General features: G+C 33.6%; 1 protein-coding gene across 1 annotated transcript in view; it reads left to right on the top strand.

The window, feature by feature from the left end:
* Positions 1 to 12,376, top strand: part of Smp_210860 (putative dystrobrevin) — a gene marked incomplete at both ends in the record, with an annotated part of 46,786 nt that extends 34,410 nt beyond the window's left edge. Inside the window, 6 exons of the mRNA XM_018789211.1 lie at positions 915 to 1,185; positions 3,425 to 3,495; positions 7,695 to 7,983; positions 9,240 to 9,476; positions 10,705 to 10,883; positions 12,208 to 12,376. Of these exons, the coding sequence (XP_018654677.1) occupies positions 915 to 1,185; positions 3,425 to 3,495; positions 7,695 to 7,983; positions 9,240 to 9,476; positions 10,705 to 10,883; positions 12,208 to 12,376 (1,216 nt within the window). The remainder of the gene's footprint in view (positions 1 to 914; positions 1,186 to 3,424; positions 3,496 to 7,694; positions 7,984 to 9,239; positions 9,477 to 10,704; positions 10,884 to 12,207) is intronic.
* Positions 12,377 to 16,362: the final 3,986 nt, after the last annotated feature.

Genomic DNA, 16,362 nt, shown 5'->3' with positions numbered 1-16,362 from the left:
GACCGTTTTTTCTGTAAAAATCAGTCCATATTCTCTGATTTTATTGTTCATGCATTTACATACCAATTGCGTTCCGTTTCAGTTCTATCCTTATCAATCTTCTAGTGAAATACATTCTATGTCTGACCATCATCATATACTACTTATGTGGATATAAGTAACCCACACTACAGTACTACTAGAGATTTTTCAATAAAAGCTACGTCAAATGTCATTTATCTTAATTTTTTCAATTCTAATCGCTCGTGGTCTTAGAATGTCCCGTTAACATAAAAATAGAGTGTCAATCTGTTTCTGAAATTCAAATAAAATGAACATAAAAAATTAGAGCACTGAACTTTCATTTAAGCCTAGTATAGAAATCATTAGCAACATATGATGATGAACCGCTGTGGATTAGAATTCAATACATTGAAGTCCTGCATCATGTGTGATACCACTGAAGCACTTATTTTCAAGGAATTCTCGACATTTAAATTCAAATGAAGCATGAGTCACTCTGACCTGGAATGACTCTACTTTTCAGAGCTTCCCACTGCAAAATTTAAGGAAGTTCATTCCATGAGTAAACACGTAGTTTTCTATTCTTCGCATCACTGTTTTGTGATTTGTAAAATTTCAACATACATCTTTAACTGTTTTCCTTTGCAAAGTCATATATGAACTTGTTTTTTGCTGCTACCGAATTGTGATAAAATTATCTTCAAACAGTATAAATTTCCTTAAAGCTAACTGTGTTAGTTAACTTAAGACACCAAATAATCTGTGAACAATAATCTACGTTTAATTGTAATGCTGAAAATAGATTTAATGTAGTTATATTTTTATCAAGCCTAGTTGGTGATCGTAAGCGGTTCACTTTGATTATTTATATTGATGAAACGAATTCTTCTGTATAACTTTCTTTTGCATAGATCATGTTATTCTCGACCTACAACAGAGTTTTATTCAGTTGGCGGTAATCAACAATATCAGTTAGCTACTACATTAACTGGACTGCCAGCTATACAATCTACTCCCATAGTATCTGTGATTAATAGCGATAATTTAAATAATTCAAGCATGGGAGCTAGTTTCTCGTTAAAAACACACAATCTCGATCAAAAATCTAATGAAGAACATAATTTAATTGCTAGATATGCTGCTCAGTTAGCTGCTGCTTCAGCATTAAACCAAGAATTCGATGTAAGCGAACATTTTAAAAAGATAAAATTACATCCCTGTTTATAGTTGTAAGCTTTAAAAATAAGGTATAAAAATAACCTTCTCTGAATTTTTAATGAAGACCAATCCGTGATTTAATGTGTAAAAATGACTGGTTGTCATTGTTATAGAAGATAGATTTAAGGTTTCATTATAAGTACATTCTCGGGTTGATTGAATTATGAGCAGAAGGTCAATAGACATATTATTTTTCGTGACTGACTAAAAGCTATTGACTTAACTGAATTATTGACATAAGACTGAGTGAGCTGTTACTAAACAGAAAACAATTAGGAACAAATTTACTCAATTATATGCAGATTGTGGTGCCGTGCTTCATTAATCGTTCACCCTGATAACCGTTATAATACCAATCTTAACAGTGTATAATATCAGAAGGCAAAAAGAAGCGGCAACTACATTTTTATTGATGAATGATGCAGGCCAGAAAGTTTTAAGCACATGAGCAAGTGTAAGCGAGCGAAGCAAAGATGATGCATAGTGGAGATGGCTGGGAAGCCAACGCGAGAGCGAAGCGAAAGATAAAGCGTATTGGAGATGGCGGGGAAGCCAACTCGCTATGAGCAAGCATTACTCAATATTTATAATCAGACAAAAATGAATGACAGACATATGATGAATAGGATACGAAGTGTACATACATATGCGCTCATATAAAAAGTAGTCAAGGTTAATAAGCGAACAGCTAACAAGATCAAAATATGACTCATAATGTATAGGTGAACTGGCTTGGCCAGTAGCTAGAATAAAGTATATGGGCTTAACATATAAACTGATACTAAAAGATAAATGAGAAACTTAGCACAAAAATAAATATGATTAAAAGTCGATTAATAAGAGTTTGTATTGACCCGTTGACAATATTCAGGACCCAATTTCGGTGAATCCTCTTTGTCATATATACGTCCAGAGAGCATCCCCAAATATAATGTGTTTGTTACAAGTTTTGATGTATTTGTATTGCGGGAGGCAAATGTAGGTTGTATTGAGGCATTCACTTCCTACTAAATTAAACCTACACAGACTGATCATAATTCAATTCTTAATGTGCATAAATAGAAATATAAAAAATCTAGCAAATACTTTCAAGTATTCTGAATATGTTAGTGACTATTTCGGCTAAGTAGCTGAGTGCAAAAGGAGTCAGTATTTGAAGACATCGGTACTTAGTCCAAGTCTCCATTTATGCAACACCACTGGGATGATTTTAAGTCGATGATCAGTTCGGATTAATAGATCAAGAACATTAACACGGAATCGGAGTGGTTGTGGCGTAGTTATCGTGGTAATAGTGGTTGTGACTAACAACAATTATTAATTATATCGTATAAAATAAGGAAGATGAATGTATAATTATAAACAAAAAAATTGTCACGTGAGAAACTAAAAAACTGTCTTCACAGTCAGTCAGATGGGAAACTATTGGATTTTTAAAACATTTTATGACTTCTTTCCCTAACCGACTTAGTACATGTTCACGAGCGCTCAAGGATGAGGATTTATGAGTATGGTCAATATAGAACCGACCCCCTAAAGGGGTATTTAATTTTCTAAACGCATATTAATTAGCTCATCACTTCCTGCGTCAGTATTTGTCTTGCCTATATGCATACATCAATATTTTTTAATGTGATTTAATAATTATGAAATTATAACTGTAGATTCTGAGAATGAAAGATTATTCTAAGTAAAAGGTGTGTTCGAAAAACGATAAATCCATGCATTTTTAATAAATACAGATAACATCCAACAGTCGAAAACTGAGAATAGGAAGGCATTAACTTTAGGGAACTAACATGAATATTTTGATATTGGCGCGGATCAAATTTACATAAAAGGTTCATTGGTTAACATCAACAGACATTCTTCTAACCATGAACTTTAGATATATTAAAATAAACTACTTAAAAAATCAATAACCATAAATGCCCATTTATCGTTAACCTTATCTAGTTTTGAGATTATATTTTCAATAATTATGTTTATAAAGCTGATAAGCATGGGTTATTTCAACGTGACAATAAGAAGTATTCCATTAACTGAATTGTGCTTTAGGAAATTAGGAGATCAAATAAAGCGTAATCAATATTGAATATTTTTATTAGATACTTTAGTATAGGGACTTATTTCAGTGATAAATAAACTTCATACAATAAGACGTATTTATTAACTGGCTGCTGATGTTTTCACTTTGTTTCAGAAATTCGGTGATTTTGTTGAATCAACACAAACTCAAAAACAATTAATTGCTCAACTACAAGAAAAAAACAGGTGAGCTATAGAGTGTATAACGATACGTGTCTATGTATAAATTTTTCATCCGCTCAACGTTAAACTACAACATTTGTTCACTAAAACACAACATTTTGATTCATTTGAAACGAAACGACTAGAGCAGTCTTAGTAATGAGTAATTGTATTATACAACCGAATTGAACTTCAAATTATTTTGTATTTTAACTGTGAATGGCTGTACATTTAAAAATATTACCCTCTAATGAATAGAATTATGTTTTGATAGTTGGAATGTTCCAACCAACAAATAACAAGTTGACAACCTTCAATTGAATAGCTCAGACATAATCAGATTTCCTATATACGTTTAACTTCTTTTTAACAAATTTTTTTCGGTTTCGGACATATCTCTATAATCTGTTGAGTCTCAAATGATATGTAAACAAATCACATAAATGATTTGCTAATAAATTCAAAATATTTTACATCACTTCACTTTTACTAAAATGATGGTTGATTTCTTTAATGTCATAATACGTAAAACATAATATCAATGTATTGACACTATCTGCTTACTATGAGTACACTTTACGATTAAAGTCAGCAATAAATAATTGAAACACAAATCTTACCTTCCCTGTTGTATTTATGATCATTTATCGGATGAAGCGAATTCACATTAGTTCATTGTTAGTTTCTATGTGAACAGATTAACTCCATAGGTAACACGTTAATATCTGAAGCATCAGGTACTGTGTTGGAGTCTCAGCGTAAATACTTATACTGAAATACAAATACACTGTCATTGAAAGATGAAAAATAATCCTCGATTCTATCCGTTGTCACAATCTGGACTTGCTATAACTTTATGGTTATCAGAAGATTCAACGACCCAAACTATTCTTCCAACTATAGCTACTGTTTTAACAATTCTAGCATTTCTACGGAAACGATAAAATTGTTCACCAAGCTTTCATTCTTTTATACAATGATCGGTAACACATAACTCTGCCTGTAGCCTCTCCAGGGGCTATTGCAGGTTCCAAGCCCGGATAAAGGAGGAGGGCTGGACATGGGGTTGGCGATCCCATTCCATAGAAAACTAACTCGTTAAAAAACACTGACCAGAAAAACTTTGTTCAGGCAATTTAAACTCTGCCCTGGGAGTCAGATGGTCTTCATTTAGAAGAGTTATGATGCCTCATGGTGGAAGCCGAGTTCCTTCGGAAGCCACGAGGCCGATGCCCCTTCTGACAACCAGGGCAACCATTTATCTAGGTATATGGAATGCTCGCACAATGTCGGAGACCGGAATAGTCTTCCAAATTGCTGCAGAAATGAGGAGATACAACCCGGAGGCGCTTGGGATCAGTGAAACACATTGTACGCGGGTTGGACAACAACGACTAGCTTCGGGGGAGCTTCTGTTACACTCCGGCCATGAAGAAGAAAATGCTCCACATATACAAAAAGTTGCATTGACGCTGTCCAAGCAAGCACAAAATGCTCTTATAGGATGGGAATTTAATGGACCAAGGACCATCAAAGCCTCCTTCAAAACAAAGAAAGAGAGCATTACAATGAACGTCTACCAACGAATACGATGGGGACGTTAAAGACCAATTCTGCGATAGGCTGCAGTCGATCGTCGAGAAGTGCCCAACAAAAGACCTGACCATTCTGATGGGAGATTTAAATGCCAAGGTTGGAATTGACATCACTGGATATGAAGACATCATGAGACGACATGGACTGGGAGAAAAGAACGAAAATGTTTAGAGATTTGCGAACCTGTGTGCCTCCAACAAACTGTTCATAGGCGGTACCATATTCTCACACAAGCACATGCACAAAGCCACATGGACTTCACCGGATCACACTACACAGAACCAAATCGACCACATCTGCATCAACAAAAAGCTCAGGAGGACGATGGAGGATGTGAGAACCAGGAGAGGAGCTGATATAGCATCAGATTGTCACTTGCTGGTCGCCAAGATGAAATTAAAACTTAAGAAGCACTGGACAACGAGGCGGATAACATCACAAAAGTTTAATATAGCTTGTCGTCAGGATACTAACAAACGCAATATATTCAAGATAACCCTCAACAATAGGTTCCGGGCCTTTCATGATCTACTCAATGGAGAGGGAACTACTATGTAGATCAACTGGTTAGGGATAAAAGAGACAATCACTTCAACATGTTAGGAGGTTCTGGGCCACAAGAAACACCATCACAAGGAATGAATCACTGTTGATATACTGGATAAAACTGAAGAAAGGAGAAACAAGAAGGCAGCAATCAATACCAGCGGAACAAGAACAGAAAAAATCAAGGCACATGCCGAATACACAAAAGTAAACAAGCAAATGAAGAGGAGCATCAGAACCCATGAACGTAAATATGTGGAAGATTTAGCAATGACAGCTGAAAAAGCTGCAAGAGAAGGGATCATGAGACAATTGTATGATACGACAAAGAAACTCGCTGGAAATTACCGTAAACCAGAACGACCAGTGAAAAGCAAGGAAGGCAAAGTAATCACCAACATTGAAGAACAACGAAACAGGTGGGTAGAACACTTCAAAGAACTCTTGAATCGACTAGCTCCACTGAACCCACCCAACATCGAAGCAGCACCCACAGACCTCCCAATCGATGTTGGCCGACCAACAATTGAAGAGATCAGCATGGCCATCAGACAAATCAAGAGCGGCAAAGCAGCGGGACCAGACAACATCCCGGCAGAGGCACTGAAAGTAGATGTAACATCAACTGCAAAGATACTCCACATTCTCATCAGTAAGATTTGGGATGAAGAACAAGTACCAACAGACTGGAAAGAAGAACACCTGATCAAAATAATAAAGAAAGGCGATCTCAACCACTGTGATTACTACAGAGGCATCACTCTTCTCTTAATACCAGGAAAAGTCTTCAACAGAGTATTGTTAAACAGAATGAACGACTCCGTAAACGTTCAACTTCGAGACCAAGAGGCTGGATTCCGTAAGGATCGACCTTGTACAGACCAAATCGCAACTCTACGGATCATTATGGAACAATCAATTGAATGGAATTCATCACTCTACATCAACTTCATTGATTACGAGAAAGCATTTGATAGAGTGGACAGGACAACACTATGGAGGCTTCTTCGATACTACGGCGTGCCTGAGAAGATAGTCAATATCATACGGAAATTCCTATGTTGGATCAAACTGCCAAATCGTTCATGGAGGACAACTCACTGACTCGTTTGACGTAAAGACCGATGTCAGGCAAGGTTGCTTACTCTCACCCTTTCTATTTCTCCTGGTAATCGACTGGATCATGAAGATGTCAACATCTGGAGGGAAGCACGAGATACAGTGGACATCTAGAGTGCAGCTTGACGATTTAGAATTCGCAAATAATCAGGTTCTTCTATTACACAAACAAAATTAAGATTAATGTCTTGAGGGCACAACAAACAAGAAATTTATGATCAAGCACAACAGGACTCATCATTGACCATCCGTACACTTCAACTCGTAATCTTATTAATAAGTGACTGGAGTGTTTAACGTTATTCACCTCAATAACAAATTTGGGTCCGTTACATACTTCCATCTATTTGATTTCCTAAACATCAGATTGATTCTGTCACTACTTTTATTTAGTACACTTCTCTATAAACTGTAAGTTAAAATGTATTAAATTTGGTTTCCACTGAATAACCTACTCAAGCATGACGACATTATGTTAAATTATATCATTGTAGTGATGTATAGTGAAAACATATAGATAAGCTTAGTAAATTATATTTGATTTTGAAATGTATGGCATTCTTGTCTTAGTAACAGAACCTATTCTATCGTGTAGATTTCACATTACAACCATAGTTATTAGTTCTTTTTAAATTCTATTTATTCGCTGAAAATTACCACATGGATTAGGTTGAACTCCAGTTTGTGCTAATCAGATCGTAAAGAGATTGATAGATAAGAATTTTTGTACAGTCTTTTGAATAAGTAACACATTGTTAAGATATTGTTCCTAAATGCCTAAGCGTTTACCAACAGAGTAGAAAACATTTGGTAAGTTTATGACTTGTCAGTCAAATAAACAAGATATATTTTTTGTAGCGTAGAGAGACAAATGATATATATATATAACTTTAGTCCTTGACAAAAATTTTATTCGGTAAAATGTTTCGTGGTGACATTTGTGTTTCTTTCCATTAAATTAGAAAAATACTAAAAGAGATCGAACGATTACGAGTTGAACAGCAAAAACAAGCAGCATTCATTGCTGCTGCTGGTTCCCTCAAACATGATTCCTCTGAGTTACAAGATGTTTGTGACGAAGGCGCTGGTACACTTAGCCCGACAAATCTAAAACAATACTTAAAATCAGATAATTTATTGGCTTCCGGAGTTGGCAATTCAGTGAATGCAGAAAACCCCCGTTTGGTTGCTGATCTACAGGCGCTTCGTCAAAGAAAAGATGAATTGGAGTCGAGAATGAGTAATCTGCAGGTAAGTAATTTCTTCTGAACTAAAGATTCGAAACTCACACTAGAAGTTCTTCTAAACAGAAACGCATAAGAATATTACGAATTTGTGATTTGTTTCATATTATAGTTACTTTTCAAATCATTTTAACACATGAAAAATGAGTCCTCCTAAATCCTTCCCCTGGTAGTTTCGTGGTTATTGGACAACGTCAAACCAGGACGACACAGCCCACTAGTTCAGTGGTTGTGCAGCTGAAGCTGGTTTTTGATACAATCACCAAAAAGATGATAATTGTCCTTAAATATTCGAATGAAATGATAAATCGTATGTCACATTATATACACATTTTTGACACATTCTTTTCAAATTTCTGATGTTGTCGATGTTACTTGATAGCTAGCTACATGTAATTGTGACAAAAACAAAACTGAATATACTAGCCCAAGTAACTGTCATTTACATTAGGTTTCTATTAATAACCATCGGAAATAAACAGTTTATTATCATATATATTTTTTGAAACTACAGATAGTAAATTAGAAGTAGACCGAAACGTATATATATATATATATATATATATATATATATATATAAAACGCAGAAGTATATTTATAACTGATTCACGAAGAAATTTCACTGAAAATCTGAAAACAACCATAACATTCAAATGCCTAACTAGAATACCCATCAGTATACAGTTCAGTGATCATTATATGGCAACTTGTCTAATTGCCTTTACATAAAAGTAAAAACATGTCTGCTTTAAAAATCCCATCGAAATTGTCCCACATACGTAAGTTGCGAGTGGAATTTTATCATATTGTGTGTAAGCTGTTAATGTAAACCATTACAGTGAATCTGATAAATTATATCATACAGATGTTGTTCACTTTTAAAATTCTTCAAGTTTGTTTCATGTATCCGTGAACACTAGTATTGTAATGCTCAAAAACTCAGATGTTGTAACTAAAACAGTGCCTAAGTAAACCATGAAAACCGTACATCAAATACAATATTTCCACACCTTCCTTCAGTTGTCCTTTACATATTTCATGATTCTTCCAATTCCGCTTTTACTACGATTGCTCTCTGTTTTCCTTCCTGTTCTCTTCAATTCAATCTTATGCTGGCAGGCATTTCTTTTCCGATTGCTGCTACATACTACACATACCTGTTAGACTGAATAGCATAAACCACAGTAGATATGAATAATAATTTTAAAGGTAAAGTTGGCTTAGTTTTTACTGAACAAATTTTTCTTCTCATTGTACATTTAGCGTAGTCGAACAGATTTGATGTTACAGTTAGAAGCATTAGTAAGACTTTTATCTGTCAGTACAGGAGCTACCAATGCGCGTGATAATAATCCTTCAGCGTTACTTGATCTAAATGATGTTCGCCGAACAGGCCATAATTCCCGACTGAATCAAAAAGTTCCAGATTATCCACCAAGACGAAGTACAAGTTTATGTGATCCGTCAGTTGGAAGAGGTTATCAAGACAATTTCGCTTCAGTAAGTTGATATTTGTTATTTCTGCGTCGTAACTCCTTGACTTACATGTAATATTGACTAAATGAAATCTACACTAAACTGGAAGTTTTTCAAACCACAGTTGTATTTTTTCGGAGAATGATACCCATTATTTTTATTAGTCTGATGTTTATTAATAATCAGCACTAGGAAAAATAAACACTTATCATTGTAATTCCAAGACAACGAAGCCCTTTTTAAAAGTAGTTCGTATGAAATTTTGTTTCATGTATTGTAACAGTGTATGAAAACTCTTATGAAGGTGGAAGTCTGTATCTCACATGACAGTGTCAAAATGCCAAAATTAATACGTTTGTTTGAAGGACAACAGTAATGTTTGTCGCCTACATAACATTCCCTCTTATTAGAAATTTTTCGGTACATTACTAAGGTTGGTTAACTTAAGCTCTAGGCCCAAGAGAGAAAATGTTTGAAAAAGTGCATAAAAAAAATTTTAATCAGTATCGAATTGTTTTCTAAGGTATGTGGCGCACTAATTTTCAGAAAGTCTAGAACACAGAGTCACTGCCAGTCTTCGAAACGCATTTGTAACCAATAATCATAATACGGAATTCGAATCGCCCACGTTATTCCCATATTAATTATGAAGAAATTCTACTTCTTAGTCCGAAAAGTATTCTAACCCAAAGTTGGTGTCATCAATCTCAGTAACAGTTTATTCATTGAATATCTGAGTTATCAAAAGGCAGTCTTCTAAATTATAATTACGATCCTAACTAAATACCAATATTCTAATTAGGTATTTGATGTGCAATTATAATCTCAATTAATGTGTAAATCGCTTCAAGTTAAATACAATCTATTCACCGTATTCTGCAAACATTGTTTTTCTCAATTTGTTCAGATCTGTAAAGGAAGCTAACTGGATGAAATAAGATGTTTGTTTCATTAGCATACTTGAAGTTATTACTAATCATCAGATTTATTCACTAAACATAAGGACTACATTTACTTGTATAAAAGAAATTTCGTTTTCATTCACTTCTACCCATATTATCCAACAAAAATTACTTTTTATCAAGATGAACCAATATATGTTGGAAGAGTTAAAATCTATCCTCGTTGTTCAGTGGTCATTTAAATCATATACACATGAATGTAAACAGTCTGAGATGACTTTATTTATGTTAACCACTAGAAAATAATTTATCATTTTCTATAGATAAATATTATCAAATTTTCATTGTAGGAAAGTAGGCATAATGGGACGAATGGTGTTCATCCAAAACCCGGTTCCTCGGATAATATGGGTAAAATATTTTCCCCCTTAAAAACAATTACTATTGAAGAAAAAGGTGGACAATGGAATTTTAAGTTTCCTGATGATAAAAAGCATGAATTACATTCACCTTCATCTATTCCGTACAGGTACCGAAAATGTTTTGATGTTTTTAGCTAGTAGGCAATTGTTTCACATCACACAACTATTCAAAATCAAAAGTCCAAAAAATCTATTTAAATATTTTTACCGTTGTCTTACAACTGACAATTAAACTTGCATAGAAGGATCTAAAAACATTCGGTGAAGTTTGCAAGGGATTTATGATATGTACCGTAAAAGCAACCTGCCAATATCATATTCTAAGTAATGTGTTTCAACCTTAATTTTTTCACCAAAATACTCCAAGATGCGATTCATTAGCAAATTTCAGCCTACCCTACTCTTCTAACAGAGAATTTTATATATCTTGAAATTTTATTTTGTGTAATAACCTCTAACTGGCCTACCGCTGAGTACTGTAACCTGAGAAGTAGAATTTATATTATTCAGATTATCAGCTTTTCAAATAACTACCTTTCAACAGCGTTTTCAAGTTATTATTTTCAAGCACTTAATGAATACGTTGTTAAACTTAATTGGTTCGCTCGAATTTTTAGCAGCCTCAATTAAGTGACTAGTTAGTGCTAATTTCATTCCTGCCTCTCCTCAAAAGTGTTTATTACATTACTCGAAGTATATATAGCGTGGAGTTAAACACGGATGAGTTCATACACAAATAGCGTATCCTACATATACTTCGTCACACTGAAATATTTTTTCCTGTAAGTGCTAATTTTATGTCGACTAAGATTTGGAATGTTTTTCGTTTACGAATGAAAAACTTACTGAATACCTAGTCAACATTGGAATCGTGAAACAGGTATTGCAACAATAAATAATTAATTGAGTAATCCAGCTGTCAAACTTAGAAATGAAAAAACTGGAAACATCTTGTCGGTTCTATATCCGTCTGAAATGAGGAAAATTGTTGAAAGATAGGACCATAAACTATTAAAACTTGAAGTCTACTTTGAATCCATATTAGCATGATGCCCTACTGGATTAGAAGTTGCACATGTAATTTTCATTACGATTATATATCACTTTAAACGCAAACAAAATTCCAAATCAAAATATTTGTTTCTTGCAAGATCACCTTCCAGATATGATTTTTCCTTACTTCTCATCGTGAGTCATCCCACCAACACGTTTTCCAGTCACCATTAAGAATGACTTATAGACAAAAGGGTAATGTTAGGTATTTAGATGTTTTATAAGTTTTACTTAATAATATAATGACTTTTTCCGATCTTGAATATACCAGGAAGACTTGAGCATTTGAAAACCACAGGTGTATGTATTTCAAACTTGCTCTATTCGACCATTGTATTCTGAACTTTATCGTTTCTATTTTCATATTTGATTCTGTAGACATTCACCTGAAGTTGGCCAACAACGACCATCAGATACTCTGATTGAAAAGTACAAAGATTTATTATATAAAGGGACAAATACACAAATTGGAGCGTCAAAATCATTAAGAGTTCATTTCGGTGGGCGAAGACCTGATATAGGAGTAAGTTATACGATACTTTTCTGATGGTGTTCTAAAAAAAATTTACTGAGAAACTCCATAATACTTCATGACCCCAACTTATGGAAACTTCATACCCTGAAAATTAGAATAATACATATAAAAGAATAATGTTGTTTTCAGTTAGTTTTTCATGAGGCTTTACTCTAATATACAGTAATATTGAGATGAGTATCTGAAAAATATTAGATCAGTTAAAGCAATTTATGAGTCAATGATAATAATGAAGTAGATTATATGGTTAAACATAATAAGTAAAAATTACAAATTCATAGTGAGGTGATGGGTATACTAGTTCTGATGGAAATAATAAAATCGTCAATCAATTTTATTAGGATTTTTAAGGCCGCTAATATTACTTTATCTTTTCCTAGTCTACCGGTGACCTTTACTGAAACAAAGGACAAGTTACTTGATTTCGAATTATCGTTATGTATCCACGAATTCAGCTGCTCCTGCGGAGACAGCTATAAGATACACACCACCAGATAACTTAACCAACGAATGAATGAATATCTTCCGGATTCGTTTCGAAATAGTCGGACTCACACTTTACAGTTCCATTTCACTACACATGGGCGACAGAGTTTATATGGTTCATAAAATAAAGTCGTTTCAAATGATGTGCCTTATGCTTTCATCGTTTCCCATCGGGATTTGACATTATCTTTTAAATAGAACAGAAACCATTTGAATTAACCAAGGACCTTGGTAATGTGCTCAGAAGAAATTAGTAGTACCTCTGTTCGATTCTTGGCCGAATATGCCTTTACTAATAGTTTTACTAACTATCGATACTACTTTCCGTCTCCTTTACTCGTCTGTTTTTCAATGACAAATTTTTCCGAGTTTTCCGTCTTATCTCATGTACTGAAACATTAACTCAGGCTTTCATTATTTCTATCAGAATTAGTATACCTGTCACCTCACTATGAATTTGTAATTTTTACTTATTATGTTTAACCATATAATCTACTTCATTATTATCATTGACTCAAATTGCTTTAACTGATCTAATATTTTTCAAATACTCATCTCAATATTACTGTATATTAGAGTAAAGCCTTATGGAAAATACTGTTCTCTCGAATATGTTGTTCTGAATCCGAATAATTCATAAATAAGGTATAACTCGTGGACGTATCTAATCATTATTGGTCTAATATTACATTTAATACCAAGTTGCAGAAGAACTACTTGAAATCAACGAAGGCCCTTCCTCGGCAACAAAAGGATGCAAAATCATTAGATATTTCGTTTCTTTTTACAACAATTTAAAAGAAAATTTCTAGCTGAATATATGATCTCAACCCAATTCTCTGAATGATAAGTAATCTTAAAATATTACAAGTTTCATTTTGATTATCATGAGGATTCCTCATGACTTTACTCATTGGTAGTCATTGAAATAAAACTCTTTGACTTAAATCTGACCAAACTGATTAAATGTGTAGTAAGTACTTGACCTGGTTTGTTTCTTGCACTATTTAAAATGGTGTCAAATTGGAAAAGCTACTTAATTTTTTGCTATGAAAGATCTAAAAAAGAAATTAGGCGTTTCTACTCCTTAAAATATTATGAGTATCACTTTAACTATTATAGAAATAATCTAACCCAAGCCTAATTTATAGGAGGTTGTCACATCAGATTTAGAGAATGATGCTCACAATATCCTTATTCACTTCTCATAATGTTATTTAGTATGAAAGTTTGAGCTCTAGGATTTATTAACACGAAGTGTATTCATAATCTGTTAATCAGTATCACTGTATTGTGAGCCTGATCATTTCAAAGGATAAATGTTTGATTGTTTAATGTAATCGTTTAATGAGTGTTTACTGAACAATCATGAATGTTACAATGAATGAAATTTGAACAGTAATTAAGGTATACATTACCTTTTACTCTTTTTTTATCAATCCAATTAATGGATTCGTAGCTGACTTCAATTTTCCCAGTGAGCTAATCAGGTTTTCTTCATTTTCACTCTTAATTTTATACCAGACCTTATCAGCTGATGAGAAAACTGAGTTTTTTAGTCATAATTCAGTAAATGTGAACAGATTGTCATCAAATCATTCATCACAACATACAAATCATTCAGACAGCGGATCGGACGCATATTTATACTCAGATCCTGAATTATGCTTTACAGTCATCACATCTACCTGTGGTTCATCGCAATCTAGCACTTCAGCACCACAAAGAACATTACAATTACCACAATTCCATTCTATAACTCCGTCAGCTGCTAAAAGTTCAAATAAATCCAAAGATTTTCTAGACCTTTTAAACGATAAAATTATAACAACAACTACAATTGTAGATAATTATGAATACGCTGGTTTACAGTCATCATCAATTTCACCATTATCATATTCGTCAAATGAACATACTAAAAATGTGAGAACTAACGTTATTTCAAACATTCCAGCTACAACTAATCCTTAGTTAGCGAAGCCGTAAGTAATTATTTAATATCAATTAATTCTGATCCATGTTCTTTAAACAATTCTATATACTTACTACCTAACCAAATACATACCAGTGTTTAAATATTGCAGAGTATAATTAAGTTGAATAATTATTCTTAGGATTATTTAACTCCTTATTTTGTAGTTAACTTGTTTTCTTCTTGGATATTAGTTTGAAATTCGTAGTTTCCATTGATTGATACGGTATTCTATCAGACCGTCATGTATTGCTATATTTAAATCACTGATAAACTCAAAATATATGATTGATTGATTCTATACACCTATTTTCTTCATTTCCTAAACACTGCTGGATTACAGCTAATATTGTAGTGAACGAGAACATAAGTGTATCTGAACACAAAATTACGAAATGTCTTAGTAAAACCTGAGAACCATACAGTAAATACTTCATTTGCAAAATGTCAATCAATCGTCTCAGACTTAATTGTTCCTTCATTTCCACACCAATCATTCTCTATTCTCATCCTCTTCGATCTTTTTAACCTTCTGCCTCCAGGCATTTCACTTTCGATTGATGATATATACTACTTATATCTGTCGACATCAGTAGCACAAACCACAATATATCTACAAACTACAGTATGATAACATTTTCAAGAATTCCATTTCATGACCAAAACCTGTTGTCATATACCTATAAAAATATAATTAAATTAGACAGTTATCTATTTAAACATGATAGGAGCTTTCCAACAGATATTTATTGGCTTGACGAAATTATACAATAAAACTACACAAGTAATATTTACATAAACACCATTACATCGGGTTAAAGGTGTTTCATTTATGACTTTTTACCAACAATTTTGATTAAAGGTTTTTTTCGAAATGAAATATATAATTACACGGGTGTTTAAACGTTGATCTCTGTTACATATTATCATTCACCGGAAATGAAACAACAACAAATTGAACAGTACATTGGCTAATTGAAAACGATTTGACAAGTATATGTTCCGCTTTAATAAAGTAGTCAACATAAAACGCATTTATAAAATATAAGGATGGTTTGAAGACAGCTGATTTTAATTTTAATTTGCTTGAAAAACATTAATCAGAACTGTTATTAAATGATCACTTGTAATATAGTTACTTTGAATGATTAATTTAATGTCATATCTTTAATTGCAGGGCGATTATTTGTATAAACTAGCTAACATATAAGCTAAAATTTAGACCACTTATTTAGAATTTTGACCTTAGTCAGCTTACGATATCGTGTGATTATCAACATATATCTATGTATATACTTCCGTCCTGATAGCCACTTGCCTGTGCGATGGGGTGAAGTTTAAATTCATTTAGTGTTGTTTGTTTGAATCTTCCCATCGATGTGTTAGGACTGCAACTGGTCAGTCTGTAATTGGCATATGTGCATACTGTGCGTACTGCCTCGATATAGCCTTAATTCACAAGCATGGTAAGCAGAGATGGATAGTGGCTAGCAGTGGAATCCAGGATGCGCGTTTCGTCCTATTTGGGACTCGTCAGCTA

This window comes from Schistosoma mansoni, chromosome W (genome assembly GCF_000237925.1).
Source record: "Schistosoma mansoni strain Puerto Rico chromosome W, complete genome".
NCBI lineage: Eukaryota > Metazoa > Platyhelminthes > Trematoda > Strigeidida > Schistosomatidae > Schistosoma > Schistosoma mansoni.
Note: the sequence above shows the minus strand (reverse complement) of the source record. Positions and strands in the feature narration are given on the sequence as shown.